The sequence below is a fragment of the Callionymus lyra genome, chromosome 8 (genome assembly GCF_982586985.1).
Source record: "Callionymus lyra chromosome 8, fCalLyr1.hap1.1, whole genome shotgun sequence".
Taxonomy (NCBI): Eukaryota; Metazoa; Chordata; class Actinopteri; order Syngnathiformes; family Callionymidae; genus Callionymus; species Callionymus lyra.
In genome coordinates this window covers 21,120,472-21,135,384 of record NC_141825.1, presented here as the reverse complement: position 1 = coordinate 21,135,384, position 14,913 = coordinate 21,120,472, and the positions used below count along the sequence as shown (strand labels likewise).

General features: G+C 36.1%; 2 protein-coding genes across 2 annotated transcripts; one reads left to right on the top strand and one right to left on the bottom strand.

Moving 5' to 3' along the window:
• The first annotated feature begins 942 nt into the window (after window positions 1-942).
• Window positions 943-4,802, top strand: ribc2 (RIB43A domain with coiled-coils 2). Its single transcript, XM_087798269.1, has 8 exons — window positions 943-1,015; window positions 1,224-1,346; window positions 1,407-1,488; window positions 2,347-2,667; window positions 2,734-2,852; window positions 3,923-4,129; window positions 4,187-4,353; window positions 4,427-4,802. The coding sequence occupies exons 1-8, from the start codon at window positions 944-946 to the stop codon at window positions 4,494-4,496; spliced, it is 1,161 nt and encodes a 386-aa protein (XP_087654395.1). The 5' UTR covers window position 943; the 3' UTR covers window positions 4,497-4,802.
• Window positions 4,517-13,373, bottom strand: ada2a (adenosine deaminase 2a). The gene is made up of 10 exons (XM_087798268.1): window positions 13,333-13,373; window positions 12,551-12,860; window positions 12,272-12,491; window positions 10,941-11,154; window positions 10,754-10,881; window positions 7,466-7,556; window positions 6,984-7,092; window positions 6,677-6,834; window positions 5,499-5,701; window positions 4,517-5,422 (listed from the first exon to the last, which is right to left on the bottom strand). Exons 2-10 carry the CDS (start codon window positions 12,846-12,848, stop codon window positions 5,332-5,334), a joined length of 1,512 nt encoding a protein of 503 aa, XP_087654394.1. The 5' UTR covers window positions 12,849-12,860; window positions 13,333-13,373; the 3' UTR covers window positions 4,517-5,331.
• Window positions 13,374-14,913: the final 1,540 nt, after the last annotated feature.

The window sequence follows — 14,913 nt, the reverse complement described above, 5'->3', positions numbered from 1 at the left end:
TTATACACAACAGTTTTGTGTAACCTTTGATTAATTGTTATAATATAATAGTCCATATTATTTAAAATGCTTGATCTCAATTAACTAAATGGGACGATGTTTGGTCGTAGCATTCAGGAACACGCTCACACAACACACGTAAAAAGCAAAGAAAGTGGGGAGCTCACATTTCCGCTCAGAGAGACAAATCCTTCAAACGATTTGTGGAACCAGATGGTAATTTCGAGGAAAACCAAACAGTGGTCCCACTGTTAACGTATCCTAAGAAATGTCTATGATATTAATGCGGTTTACCGGTTGCTTTTTAACAGCCTGATTGACGTGCTAACCTCCTTGGCATAGTCAATAATCAGACTCGCTTGGCTTTTGTATCTTTTGGCTCAGCTCTTTCTTCACCAGGAAAGACAGACACAGAAACCTCACAATGAAGTTGCTGCAGTGAGTCACAGTCACCTGACATTTTGAGTTTTTTTTTGGGATATTTCCTATTCTTCCATTACTTGTTAACATGTTTCCATGCACCAACATTTCTCAACTTAAGTGAACCTCATACTGAGATATAGAACATTTTCTATAATTTACTCTGTGTTTGATGTGTTGCCATAGAAACTATTTCCCTCATTTAAGTTTGATTGATTACTCCTAACTCACTGGAGCAGATAAGGTTAAATAACTTAATATTTATCCGTCTGAACGTTTTTATAAAAAATAATTTAACTCGGTATTTTAGCTATTTAATTCTTACATCTGCCAACAGGTGACACCAAAAGGTGTTATAAATCACGACTCTGACGTCATAGCAGGATGAAAGGCACGAACCACGTCGTTAAAAGTCCAATTCAAAGTCATGACAGTTAAGTTGGCTACAAATAGAAGATATTTCCCGTCAGTTAATTGTTTTAATTTACCCTTCAACTTAGAATTGGGTAGTTTGTACTGAAACATGCCGATGCAGCTGGATACAAGTTGTCCAGATAAAAGTCTACGTCACTATGTCTCCATTAGAAAAGAGGAGGTTCGTCTTCAAGCTGTTGTATTATTTATTTTAATTAAATTGTTAAAATTCACGCAGAAAGCTGTTGGTGTGTGTGTGTCGTGCGGAGTTCCGAAACTAAACGACGTGTAACGGAAACAGCCGAAGCTGGCGTTCCTTAGCAACCGTTGTGTTAGGGGGCAGGAGTGAAAGAGAAACATCTAAACTTTATTTTGCGCTTCTTTTTCAGGCCAAAATGTTCGATTTCGAGGCTCTTGCTGATCCGGTGGCTCGTGCTAAACGACAGGAGCGTCACAGGTTCGAGACTGAGAGGAAAGAAAGAGTTTTTAATGAGAAATTTCGCACGATTGGAGTAAGTTTGACGCAGCGAGGAGATTAAAATGTTGGAGTGACTCTGTGTTCGTCTGTGCAGTTGGACAAGCAAGGACTTGATGGTCAAGTGGAAGAGAAGAGGCTTCAGAAGGAGAAAGAGGCACAAGAACAAAACGCTTTTGGTGAGTTTGTTTGACCTGCAGAAAATAAATACATCTGCACTATATAATTGTGATTTGAATATATGGTAAATCCGTATTTTTGTAAAAACTATATTACGTATAAATAATTTATATTAATCATTAATAATGAATGACGTTTTTTTTTCCATTATTTACAAAGGTACTCCTATTTATTACTCCACCAAGAAGGTCATGTGATCGCCTAGGTTTCTTCTAAAAGTTTGTCTGTTAGCAAAATAACAGAAAAACTATTTTATGGAATTTTCAAAACGTATTGTCGATAGTTTAAATGTATATTTATATATTCATTTCCTTTGCTGATATTTTTAAAATTGGTCAGAGGTTTGTTTCTAAATTATTTTGTTAACTCATAACAAAATAAACGTATTTTTTGTTGCTCTTTCTAATAAAAAACATTTGTCCATCATATTGATATTGTACGCAATATTATTTTTGTTTCTTTTTATTAAATGTATTTATTGTAATAATTGACAATAATAAGAATGCGCTTGAACACAACATATAAAAAGAGCAATTTATTCATTTTTTCTATTTTAATTGCATATTTTTGATTATGTTGCATATAAAAAAAACCTGTCTGTTTCTGTAAAAAAAAAAAAAAATCATATTTAAAGGCAAAAACCATCAGTTTATATAATAGTGATGCATTATTAATAACTTGATGTGAAAACTATTTTATTCAATAATTATTTGTCCAAATGTTACCGTTAAGACTGTTTAAATGAAGATTGAAAACAACTGATGCATACATTGGTCCTCAGTAATGAGAGATATGCAGCAAAAGAAAAAGTCATGTCAGCCTGGATTCATGACATATTTCAAGATGTCATCTTGCAGACGCTGAGCTGCTCCAGGACAGCAAACTGTCGTCGTACCTGCAGAAGGTTCAGGCCAAAGAGCAGCGGCAGATAGAGAGAGACATCATCAACTTCAGGCACCAGTACCAGCAGCGCTGGCTGCAGCGGGAATGGGACCTGAACGACCCGGACCAGTGGAAGAAGACCCAGCCCGCCGACGCCCAGATGATGATCCCGGGTCTGCTGGGTGAGGACCAGGAGGTGGAGGCTCGACAGAAGAGGCAGAACGAGCAGCTGAGGGAGTGGCTGATCCAGCAGCAGGTGGAGAGGATGGCGCAGAAACAAGAGCAGTATATGGAGAGTAAGAAGTCAAAGAAAAGTTTTGATGATTGAAAAATATGAATCATTGGTTGATTTTGTTTTTTAGATTTGAAGGCGGATGAAAACAGAGTAGAAATCGACAACGAACTTGTGCGACTAAGGAATCTGGAGGCAGAGAGGAAGAGAGAAATCGAACTGGCAACCAAACTTTGTAACCTGGTCATGGTGGGTTTACACTTCCGTCCGTCTGGAAATAAATATAACGAAAACACATATAGATAATAAGGAGGAAAGAGGGGATTACATTTAGGTAAAGTCCACTTATGTTCTCTTTCTACTGGGTTGTGCAAGAGAGTTTTTGACCTCTACTGCCCCCTGTAGACAGTGGAGAGAATGTCCTCCTGAGTATCAGTTGCGGCAGTTTGGGCTTCTCCACAGCAGAGGGGAGGGAAATGTATATAAAAAAAAGTTAATGATACATTTTGATCATTTAAACAGACTTAAAAGAACATTTAAAAATCCAGATTATGACATATACACTTAAACTAAGGATGGGCGACTCAATTTTGTCAGGGGCCATATTATCTACTGTGACTTTTGTGAGGGGCCGAAAAATCCAGAGGATCAAAGAGTGAAAATATGATGGCGAAAAAACTAAAAAGGTTTTTTTTTAATATTAAAACAAGATATTTATAAAACATTCATAAAAAAAAAAAGATATAAAAGAAGTTTTATTTTCAAAATATGATTTTGAAACTTGACCAAATTATTCTGAGAATAGGAAAGAAATATGCAATAATGTAAACTAAAATGGTTCTCACTTTCAGAAACATTTTCTATGTGTTCTACATGCATCAATTTGACTCCAACATCATGAGGGCCACACACTGTAGATATAGCCATGTCCACTTTAAAGAAACATTTATGAAACTGTACATTTGAAAAAAAATAAATAATAATAATCAAATTCTGATTAAGTTTCAGTTCAAAATCTAAAAAATAAAGGGAGGTGTTCAGGTCAATTCTTGTGGAAACTGGGCCGGGGGGGTCTTTCCACAGTTTTTTTGGAAAGTCTTTAACAAATTTAATCTATTCTTTTGATGTTTAATTGATTAGATTGGTTTTACTGTGAATTTGAGCCATTTTTAAAAATCTATTTTACGTGTTTAGGAATGTGTTAAACCTTAACGATGTAATCAAAGTTATATAAATGATAACATTTGAATTAATGGAGTCCCTTGTTCTGCCTGCATCGATACAAACTACACACAATAAATGGTGTGTTGTTGCGACAGAGCAAACAGCAGCGTCGGCGCGAACACATACACAGAGCAGAGAGCAGCACGACACCCATGATCAACCTCGATGAACTCCCGCCCGCCGACGGGTACCAGTTCTTGTCGGGGGTCCCCGGTCTGTACCCCAGCAGCGACAAGAAAGAGGCCCTGGAGAGTCTGGAGCACGTGATCGAGTTCCAGAAGCAACAGATGGAGGATAAGAAGGTAGAGGAGGAGGAGGAATCGGTGTTTAGTAGGAGATAATAATTCCGGTGCGAGCAGATGATGATGGAGGAGAAGAAGAACGAGGACCTGGAGCACGATCGTCAGCGGCTGGACTCGGCCCGCGCGGCCATGTTGAAGGAGCGGCAGCAGGCCCGGCTCAACAGGCAGATGAGGAAGAAGCTGGACAGCACCAACGGGCAACTGGCTCAAGCTCTGAAGGAACAGTGAGTCGAACGATCACCGACTTCTCCGCTCCTCACCAACATCTCTCTTCTTTTTTTTTTTTTTGGTCCACAGGAGGCCGGACATGAAATGTGGAGCCATCGACGAAACCTTCTTCACTCAGTTCAACACCACCAGCCGGTGACGAGAGTCGAAGACACGCAAAACTGTTGCAGACATTTATTCACATTTTCTTCTCACGAACACAGCAGGTTCATGACGTTTTAGTGCAAAACATTGTTTACATTCATGTTGAAGAACCGTCGTGACCTCGGGATCATGTGACCACATCGTAAAACTTGATTTTGGACCTTCTTATCGGGTCCTAATGTTTTCTGCGTGAGAGCATGTGCCTGGATTGTCGTTCATTTACATTTATTAGTAGAAAAAAGGTGAAATTGATACATATCTTGAGTCATAAAGGACAAAATAAACTATGGAAACTGCTTTTTATATGTTAAAACTGTAACTAAAATTAAGGTTTTATCAGATCACTGGTTATTTAGCAGGAATTTACAAACGTGCATTTACCAGCGTGGATGTTCAAACTAAGTTCATGGTCGATGGTTGGTCTGTTGTGTAGGACTAGGTGTGCAAGAATGAGCAAGAATGATTAGAATTTGAAACATCTAATCAACTTTTTTATACTTTCCCTTTTCCACTTGTAAATAGTGCAAACACACATTCATCGAAGCTCTCGTCGTTGTTAAAATCCCTTAGAATATAAAAATGTTGTTCTTGTTTTAGGCAGACCAGTCATTATTTTTACAGAGCCATTTAAAAGCTTATGATAAAAGCGTCTTAGAGCGTCCGGAGTAAAACCGAAACAGTCCAAGTATTGATCCCTGCGTCACCCCAGGTTTTCTCTTCATCAGTAGCACCGATTATTTAAAAGATTACTCGTCAATTAAGAGTACATTCGAAAAACACAAACTCTTTTGTCTCACTCCACAGATCACACACACACACACCGACGTTACTTAAAAGACATTTTCGGAAACAAACTGATCCCACTTCTTCTGCCAGAGCGCGAGAGCCTTTTCCTGCAGTGTCTGGTCTAAGGAGCTGTACCTGGACCAGATCAAGACAAGAGTGTGTAAGAGTCTCACCATTCATTCACACGCTCGTCCTCGGACTCCAGACTCACCTGATGGAGTTGACGGCCAGCTGTTTGAGGGTCGCCAGGTTGGATCTCATCCCGCCCAAGCCGACGAAGGCTTCGTAGAAATCGTCGGAGAGTCCGGTGGCGCCGAACATGCCGGGGTCGTCGGAGCTGATGACCATCGGGTGGTTCTCCGCCATCAGCACGGCGGCCGGATGGTTCCGCAGGTCGTCCACCAGCTTCATCACCTGGATGATCGTCACGGAGGAGAATTTAACTCACGACTGCGGTCTGACTGAGAAACGGCCACTTAGGGTCAAGGTGACCCGAAGGCCCGCCCCAAAAAGGTGTTTGTGGTATCCCTTGTGTTGTCTCTTGTTTAAGGTGAACGACTTCCACCACTCCATTTATGGAAGCCAGGGAGGTTGTGACCCAGAGACAAAACAAGGGATACCACAAACACATTTGTTTCAAGGCCTTCGGGTCACATTGACGCAGAGCTACAAGGGTTATACAGTGTTGTCATTTTTATGAGCTCTCAGTTTGAAAATGATGGGAGTGGATCAAAGCAAAAATATTATGGAGTAAAGAGCGCCATCTAGTGCCCATTGAATATGCGACACTGTATCATGAAACATCGACCCATCACTAGATAAACATGTGCGAGAACTTTTCCTTGAGTTTTTACTGTCAGGTTTCTGCCAAATTAGATTTATATTTCTCCTCCTTTTAGCCTGATCACTCTTTCACAGACGATGTTCTTCCTTTCTTTTTAAAAATCGTTCTCTTTGATGATAATAGCTTTTTTTTATCGTGTGAACGAGCAACTTAAACGCATAAAAATATTAGTTGTTTACACTTAAGTAAACGGCAGAGCGTCACTGCAAACACTAGCTCTGGAGGCGTGTCTAAGGGGGAGAGCCTAAAGAAAGGGGGTTGGATTTTTAACGTCAAACCATTTCCCAAGATCACCTACCCCTCCTTTAGCCTGTTAAACCCCTCCTTTAGCCTGTTAAACACATACAATAAACTGCTGCAGTTTACAGTTTACTCACAGCTAAAAATAACTAGCTAGTAAGTGATTATAACTCCTTAAATGTCAGTTTAAAAAAACATTTTCCCATATTTTAGGTTCCATTATAAACATATTTTAGGTTCCATTCTAAACATACATTAGGTTCTGCAGCATGTTTGTCAAAAGGTCAGTAGTTCGACTCTCTCACCTGGTTGGAAATAGGACAGACTTCTAAGGCGACCCCTTGCTTTCTTGACAGTTCTTTGGCCACCGGGTGGCGCAGCACAGCGAAGCCATGCCCGATCCTTGACGTGTTCATCAAAATGGCATCCAACAGGTTCTGGTCCACATCTGTGCCTTCCAGGTCTGCGGATACGCAACATGAGCGTGAAACAAAACACATGCAGAGGCAAGAACTTCAAGATGGAATTGTCAAGAGCGAGACTGTGCTGCAGCTGGTCATAATGTTACGGCTTGTTCTGTGTGTTTATGAGTGACTCTGATGATGAACTTACTGGTCTCTCCTGCATGGAAGAAGTAGGGAAGCGTGACTCCTCTCTTCGATGGTATCGACAAAGCATCTCTAAAGTACCAGAGAGGTCTCCCCGCATCCTCACGACCCACCTGAACATGCCGGGAAATAATCGACATCTTATGAAGGATAAAACACGCTGTAAAAAGGTCTAAATAAATAGAGGAAAAACAGCCAATCTGGCAACACCAGCGTCACACAAGCGCTTACGTCATCAAAACAAAGAGCATCCATTAGCATTTAGCAGAGGAACTAGGATTTGACAATATGATGTGGCAATAATCTTTAAAAAAAATAACAGCTCACACAAACTAATTGGAAAAAATAACGATGAACTGTTTGGTTTTCTGTTAACTTGGTTCAAATTTAGGAATAATGACTTTTGAAGGCAAAAGAGAGAAAAAAGTATTAGCATCTAGTTTCTTTATTCTTTGATATTTTCATAGAAGTCCAGACATAACTCACCATATCGAAACCTGCCATGAATGTTGGAAAGTCTCTCTGTAGCTTCAGTGCCATTTCCACCGTATCACTCATCACTGTTGCATTTACTCCCCTGGAATATATCAACATCTCTTTATCAGTCTTTCATTACTATCAAAACATTAATCTATTTATCAACTGAGTCTTTCATTACTATCACAATATTAATCTATTTATCAACTGAGTCTTTCATTACTATCACAATATTAATCTCTTTATCAACTGAGTCTTTCATTACTATCATAACATTAATCTCTTTATTAACTGAGTCTTTCATTACTATCACAATATTAATCTCTTTATCAACTGAGTCTTTCATTACTATCATAACATTAATCTTTTTATTAACCGAGTCTGTCATTACTATCATAACATTAATCTCTTCATCAACCGAGTCTGTCATTACTATCATAACATTAATCTCTTTATTAACCGAGTCTGTCATTACTATCATAACATTTATCTCTTTATTAACCGAGTCTGTCATTACTATCATAACATTTATTTCTTTATCAACCGAGTCTATCATTACTTTTATACAATTTGTTTCTCCAACAACAGTCTATCATTACTATCATAACATTTATTTCTATAACAACTGAGTCTTTAATTACTATCATAACATTTATTTATTTAATAACATAGTCTATCATTACTATCATAACATTTATTTCTTTAACAACTGAGTCTTTAATTACTATCATAACATTTATTTATTTATTTAATAACAGAGTCCATCATTACTTTCATTACATTTATTTCTTTAACAACTGAGTCTTTAATTACTATCATAACATTTATTTATTTAATAACATAGTCTATCATTACTATCATAACATTTATTTCTTTATAAACCGAGTCTATCATTACTTTTATAACATTTATTTATTCAACAACAGAGTCCGTCATTACTATTATAACATTTATTTCTTTAACAACCGAGTCTTTATTACTATAATTACATTTATTTCTTTAATAACAGTATCATTACTATCATAACATGTATCTCTTTAACAACAGAGTCTATCATTACTATCATAACATGCATCTCTTTAATAACCAAGTGTGCCATTACTATCATAACATTTATCTATTTAATAACCAAGTGTGCCATTACTATCATAACATTTGTCTATTTAATAACCAAATGTACCATTACTATCATAACATTTATCTATTTAATAACCAAGTGTGCCATTACTATCATAACATTTGTCTATTTAATAACCAAATGTACCATTACTATCATAACATGTATCTATTCAATAACCAAGTGTGCCATTACTATCATAACATTTATCTATTCAATAACCAAGTGTGCCATTACTATCATAACATTTGTCTATTTAATAACCAAATGTACCATTACTATCATAACATTTATCTATTCAATAACCAAGTGTGCCATTACTATCATAACATGCATCTCTTTAACAACAGAGTCTATCATTACATTTATTTATTTAATAACAGTCTATCATTACTATCATAACATTTATCTCTTTAACAACAGAGTCTATCATTACTATCATAACATGTATCTCTTTAATAACCAAGTGTGCCATTACTATCATAACATTTATCTATTCAATAACCAAGTGTGCCATTACTATCATAACATTTGTCTATTTAATAACCAAATGTACCATTACTATCATAACATGTATCTCTTTAATAACCAAGTGTGCCATTACTATCATAACATTTATCTATTCAATAACCAAATGTACCATTACTATCATAACATGCATCTCTTTAACAACAGAGTCTATCATTACATTTATTTATTTAATAACAGTCTATCATTACTATCATAACATTTATCTCTTTAACAACAGAGTCTATCATTACTATCATAACATGTATCTCTTTAATAACCAAGTGTGCCATTACTATCATAACATTTATCTATTTAATAATCAAGTGTGCCATTACTATCATTACATTTGTCTATTTAATAACCAAATGTACCATTACTATCATAACATTTATCTATTTAATAACCAAGTGTGCCATTACTATCATAACATTTATCTATTCAATAACCAAGTGTGCCATTACTATCATAACATGCATCTCTTTAACAACAGAGTCTATCATTACTATCATTACATTTATTTATTTAATAACAGTCTATCATTACTATCATAACATTTATTTCTTTAACAACTGAGTCTTTAATTACTAGCATAACATTTATTTATTTAATAACATAGTCTATCATTACTATCATAACATTTATTTCTTTAACAACTGAGTCTTTAATTACTATCATAACATTTATTTATTTAATAACAGAGTCCATCATTACTTTCATTACATTTATTTATTTAACAACTGAGTCTATCATTACTATCATAACATTTATTTCTTTAATAACAGTATCATTACTTTTATAACATTTATTTCTTTAATAACAGTATCATTACTATCATAACAGTTATCTCTTTAATAACCAAGTGTGCCATTACTATCATAACATGTATCTCTTTAATAACCAAGTGTGCCATTACTATCATAACATTTATCTATTTAATAACCAAGTGTGCCATTACTATCATAACATTTATCTATTTAATAACCAAGTGTGCCATTACTATCATAACATTTGTCTATTTAATAACCAAATGTACCATTACTATCATAACATTTATCTATTTAATAACCAAGTGTGCCATTACTATCATAACATTTATCTATTTAATAACCAAGTGTGCCATTACTATCATAACATTTGTCTATTTAATAACCAAATGTACCATTACTATCATAACATTTATCTATTTAATAACCAAATGTACCATTACTATCATAACATTTATCTATTTAATAACCAAGTGTGCCATTACTATCATAACATTTATCTATTTAATAACCAAGTGTGCCATTACTATCATAACATTTATTTATTTAATAACCAAGTGTGCCATTACTATCATAACATTTGTCTATTTAATAACCAAATGTACCATTACTATCATAACATTTATCTATTCAATAACCAAGTGTGCCATTACTATCATAACATGTATCTATTCCATAACCAAGTGTGCCATTACTATCATAACATGCATCTCTTTAACAACAGAGTCTATCATTACATTTATTTATTTAATAACAGTCTATCATTACTATCATAACATTTATCTCTTTAACAACAGAGTCTATCATTACTATCATTACATTTATTTATTTAATAACAGTCTATCATTACTATCATAACATGCATCTCTTTAACAATTGAGACTAAAATTGTATTTATTCTCTCACCTGTGAATAGTGAAGATAATTCGGGCTCCGAAGAAGTCCGGGTGTTCTGCTGTAAACTGTGTGTTGACCTCCTGGTAGGTCTTCAGGGTCCAGACTCGATCATGTGTGCTGCCATCGAGCTCGTACACCTGAGGTTCAGTGAAGGTTAGTTCAAGGTCAAGAGCAGAACGTCTTATCAAGTCGTCACCTCGGGGAGCAGAGCGCGGAGTTCCAGGTACATGACGTTGTCCTGGTAGAACTGGGTCAGGCCTCGGTAAAAGTATTCTCTGAACACCGGGGCGTACGTGACCAGACCCCAGGTGGCTTGGAAGGCCTGCTCGAATACGTCCCACAACACATTCTGGCTCGGATAGACCTTCTCCACGTCTTTGTCCGTGAAGAGGGTCAGCTTTTCAAGGATGCTGAGAGGAAGGAAACAAAGATTCTCATGGAGACAAAGACTTTGATTTTGGTTATTTCAGATGTTTTCCTGCATCTCAGTAGTTTTTAAATGTTATTAAGATAAAGATCAAACTGCTTCATGAACTTAAAGTTTACTGTCTCTTGTTGTGAGTCTTTTCATGTGAATTAAATAGCTTAATTATTCAAAATTGTTCATTTATACCTTTTATCCTAAAATGTGATATTAGGATACTGTGAGGTTTTGATATAATGGCTGAGGGCAACTATTGATTACAGGATTATTTTGAATTAATCCCTGTTAAATAAAAAAATATTGGAAACTTTTAAATGATTTTAATACGAAACTCTGCAGGAAGAATTCTGATCCGCTCTAGTAGAAGAACTCACATTTCCCCGATCCTTTATAATTACAAAAACAACAGTGCCAGCTCAAAACAAAAATCTATTTCCGACTCACTTTCGAACTCTTTCACGTTCTCAGACTCCAAACTAACTTTCCAGCAGCTCTTTTGCTCCATCTCACTGCCTCTCAGTGAACTCATAGCTACTATCTTTTTACATCCTTTTGAAAAGACCTTCTGCGTTCAGAAAGAAAAGGGATATTTAATTGCACTATAAATTCTAAAAGGTATTGTATTGACAGTCATTTTAGATAAATCATAGATTTAATTTTGATTAATCATGATAAAATATCAATGATTTTAATCTATTTTAATCAAGTTTTATTTTGCTATAATTAAACTTCGGACTTTTAATAAATGTGTTGGTGAGACATCAAAAGAAATCTTATCAAACATGTCTTTGGAACAAATTACTTTGTAGATAAAAGACATGAACTTTGAACTCACATCTAGGACGTCCCTGAATGTAGGTTAGGTTAGCTAGAACTTTATTGATCCCTCAGGAGGTCTTTTTTGGGAAATCGTTTTTTTCCCACTTAGACACAGCAATACAGCAATTATTCATAAAAATAAAATAAGAACAAAGAGAAAGAACAAGAACAATGTAAAATGAAGATAAGAAACAATCGTGCTCCACCTTCAGACTGATGACATCATCAACCTGCTCAACTGCATCCTCTTGGATTTATTTCCTGACCTCTTCATCTCAACTCACCTGTTGTCCAGTTCTGTGACGTTGGTCGACGTGGCCCTCAGTTTCTCCAGCAGGGTCCACCTGGAACAATGGGGGCGCGGCTCGGGCTCCTTGGAGGAGAAGATGAACCTGACGGACTCGTGGTCGGTGAAGCAGATGAAGCAGTGCGGCCGATACGTCACGTTCTTCAGCAGCCAATCGGGGCCCATCATGGCTAGGTCGTGCAGGTGAAGAGCTGCGCCTGACGGTCGACAACCATTGAGCATCGCACTGAGAGGAGGAACGTCTACTTTGATTTACCTTTTGGCATTTTCCGCAGAAGGCCGTAGATGGGACTCGCCCGGATCCGTTCCCTGGCTTTGAAGAAGTGCAAACTGGGAAGGAAATCTGCTCTCATGTGCTCCTCCTGCTTCATTTTGTACAGGCGAGCGTCCAGCATCTTCTCCAAGGCGCTCAGTGTCACGTTGCCCCCGGTCTGCATGTCCAGCTCCATCTGGATCAGAGCCTCTCGGAGTTTCGGGTCTGGGGCTGAGGGGACACCTGTCAGGGTGCACAGCAGCACAGCGACCACCAGGGGGCAGTGACGTGCATCCAGCATGATAGCTTTTAACTGTAGGGAAAATGTAGGTGTAAATATTATCAAAGACGCTGCTTCACAGGTTTAAAATGAATAAAATGACGTAAATTCGACTAAGGTAAGATAAATAAAACAAGAAACGTTAAAAACATGCCAACGTCATTTGATCAAATGAAACTGAAGCCGAACTTTACCACAAATACCGCTGGTGGTATCACTTCCCAAAAGTATTCGACATTACTATGAAATCAATTTTATTATCAAACAGGCACTAGTTAGCGAGCTGCTAAATAACAACACGTAAACAAAGATAGTGTTAACCATGCGCTTCCTTACCTACGGTTAAAAATAGCCACGAAATATTTCTGCAAGAAAGAAAGAGCTCTTTTTTTTTACTTTGTGTGCCCTTTGACTGATCTAAGCGCATAACAGTTCATTAAAACACATTCTGGAATAATTCATTCTGTCGTATATTATTAGGAAAAATCCAAACGTTTTCGCTCACCGACAAACTGTTTACTTTACCGTTGTAGCGCAGAACTGATTCAAGATCAACGTCGCTTCCGCTTACAAGGTTAAGTCCCGCCCCCTCTACTGTGATTGGATCAAAACTCAAACAGCTTGGCTTTATTGGTTAAGATCGAAAGAGAAAATAATTATTCCATGACAATTTAAGAATAAAATCACTTTTTAATTACTTCAAAGGAGATGTATACTAACAATATTAATTAAATATATATTGCTTATTCTGTGTGTTATTTCATTATTTTATTCTGTACTGACACCACAAAAAATGCCAGTGTCGGCAAGTTTCTGTTCGGGTTTTACTGAAGAATGTAACTAGTAATGTATCTTTAAATAAAAATCAAACACAAAAGTGAATTAGCTGTGTGTAAGGATTCTACAGAACATCAGAATTTTTATTGACAGTTTTGTAAACACAACAATACTACAGTATTTTTGTGGTGGCAACGCAGAATAGTTTACTTTTGGTAAAACTAAGAACAAAAGCATTTTTTAAATTACTTCAAGGAAAGAAATACACTAATAATAGTAATAATAATGATAATATCAACAATATTAACATATATAATAATGAATAAATACAATAAAAAAAGAAAGATATCTACAGAAAATAATCAGTCTAGGTTTACATTTGGGAAAACTGACACTAAAATATATAATAAAAATAATGTTTACAATTTTTTTTAACATGTAACGATGAAAACTTTAAGAATATAAAAAATAATAAAAGTGAAAAAGCCTTCAGAAACATTTTTGCAAAACATGATCAGTGAAACACGTTTACTTTTGGTATAATTGAACTGAAGTGAAAATGTTGGGGACAAAAGAAAATCACCTTCAACTATAAATGAATGCTATGTGAAGCTGGAGGACCAAAGTTTGTGAAGTTAATTGTGAGATTTATTCTTATAGATGGAGAACGTAACATCAAAAAGCATCTCTCCAGCCTGTTCAAGGTCGGTTCTTCAGGAAAATGAGCTAATCTTGACTCAACCTTGGTTGTGTTTGACTAGTTGGAAAGCATGTTGCTCTGCATTGTGAAAGGGAAGAAAAGAGTTTAGCAACCATAAGATGAAAGATAAGAAAGAAACATCACTCGAGAAAGCATATTTATTTCTAAGAAATGTACAAAAAACATTCTCCAGTCCAATTAAAAAAAAAAAAGATCTAAAAGAAGAAGAATTTGTAAACTCAAAGCAGACAATAAACCGTGCTACTGAAACAAAAGAGAGACTACGCTGTACAACATCATCAACATCAGGGACAAAACTTTTATATTAAAACAAGTCGAGAAAAAATGTAAAAACATTTTTAAAAGACCAAATAAATATGATTCACATTAAATCAAACCGGATTTCATGAGTGCAGAGGGACGACATCAATGTCAGACTTGAACAACCAGGAGGTGTTCAGCACATTTACACAAACACACTTAAGAAGACAAACAAAAGTCTGCCTAGAAAACATCAGACAGACAAATAAATCAGCCCTAACAGGCTCACTGATATCCAGACAATTCCCTATTTTACCAAAATAGCAAGTCATCCATGGTATATAATTT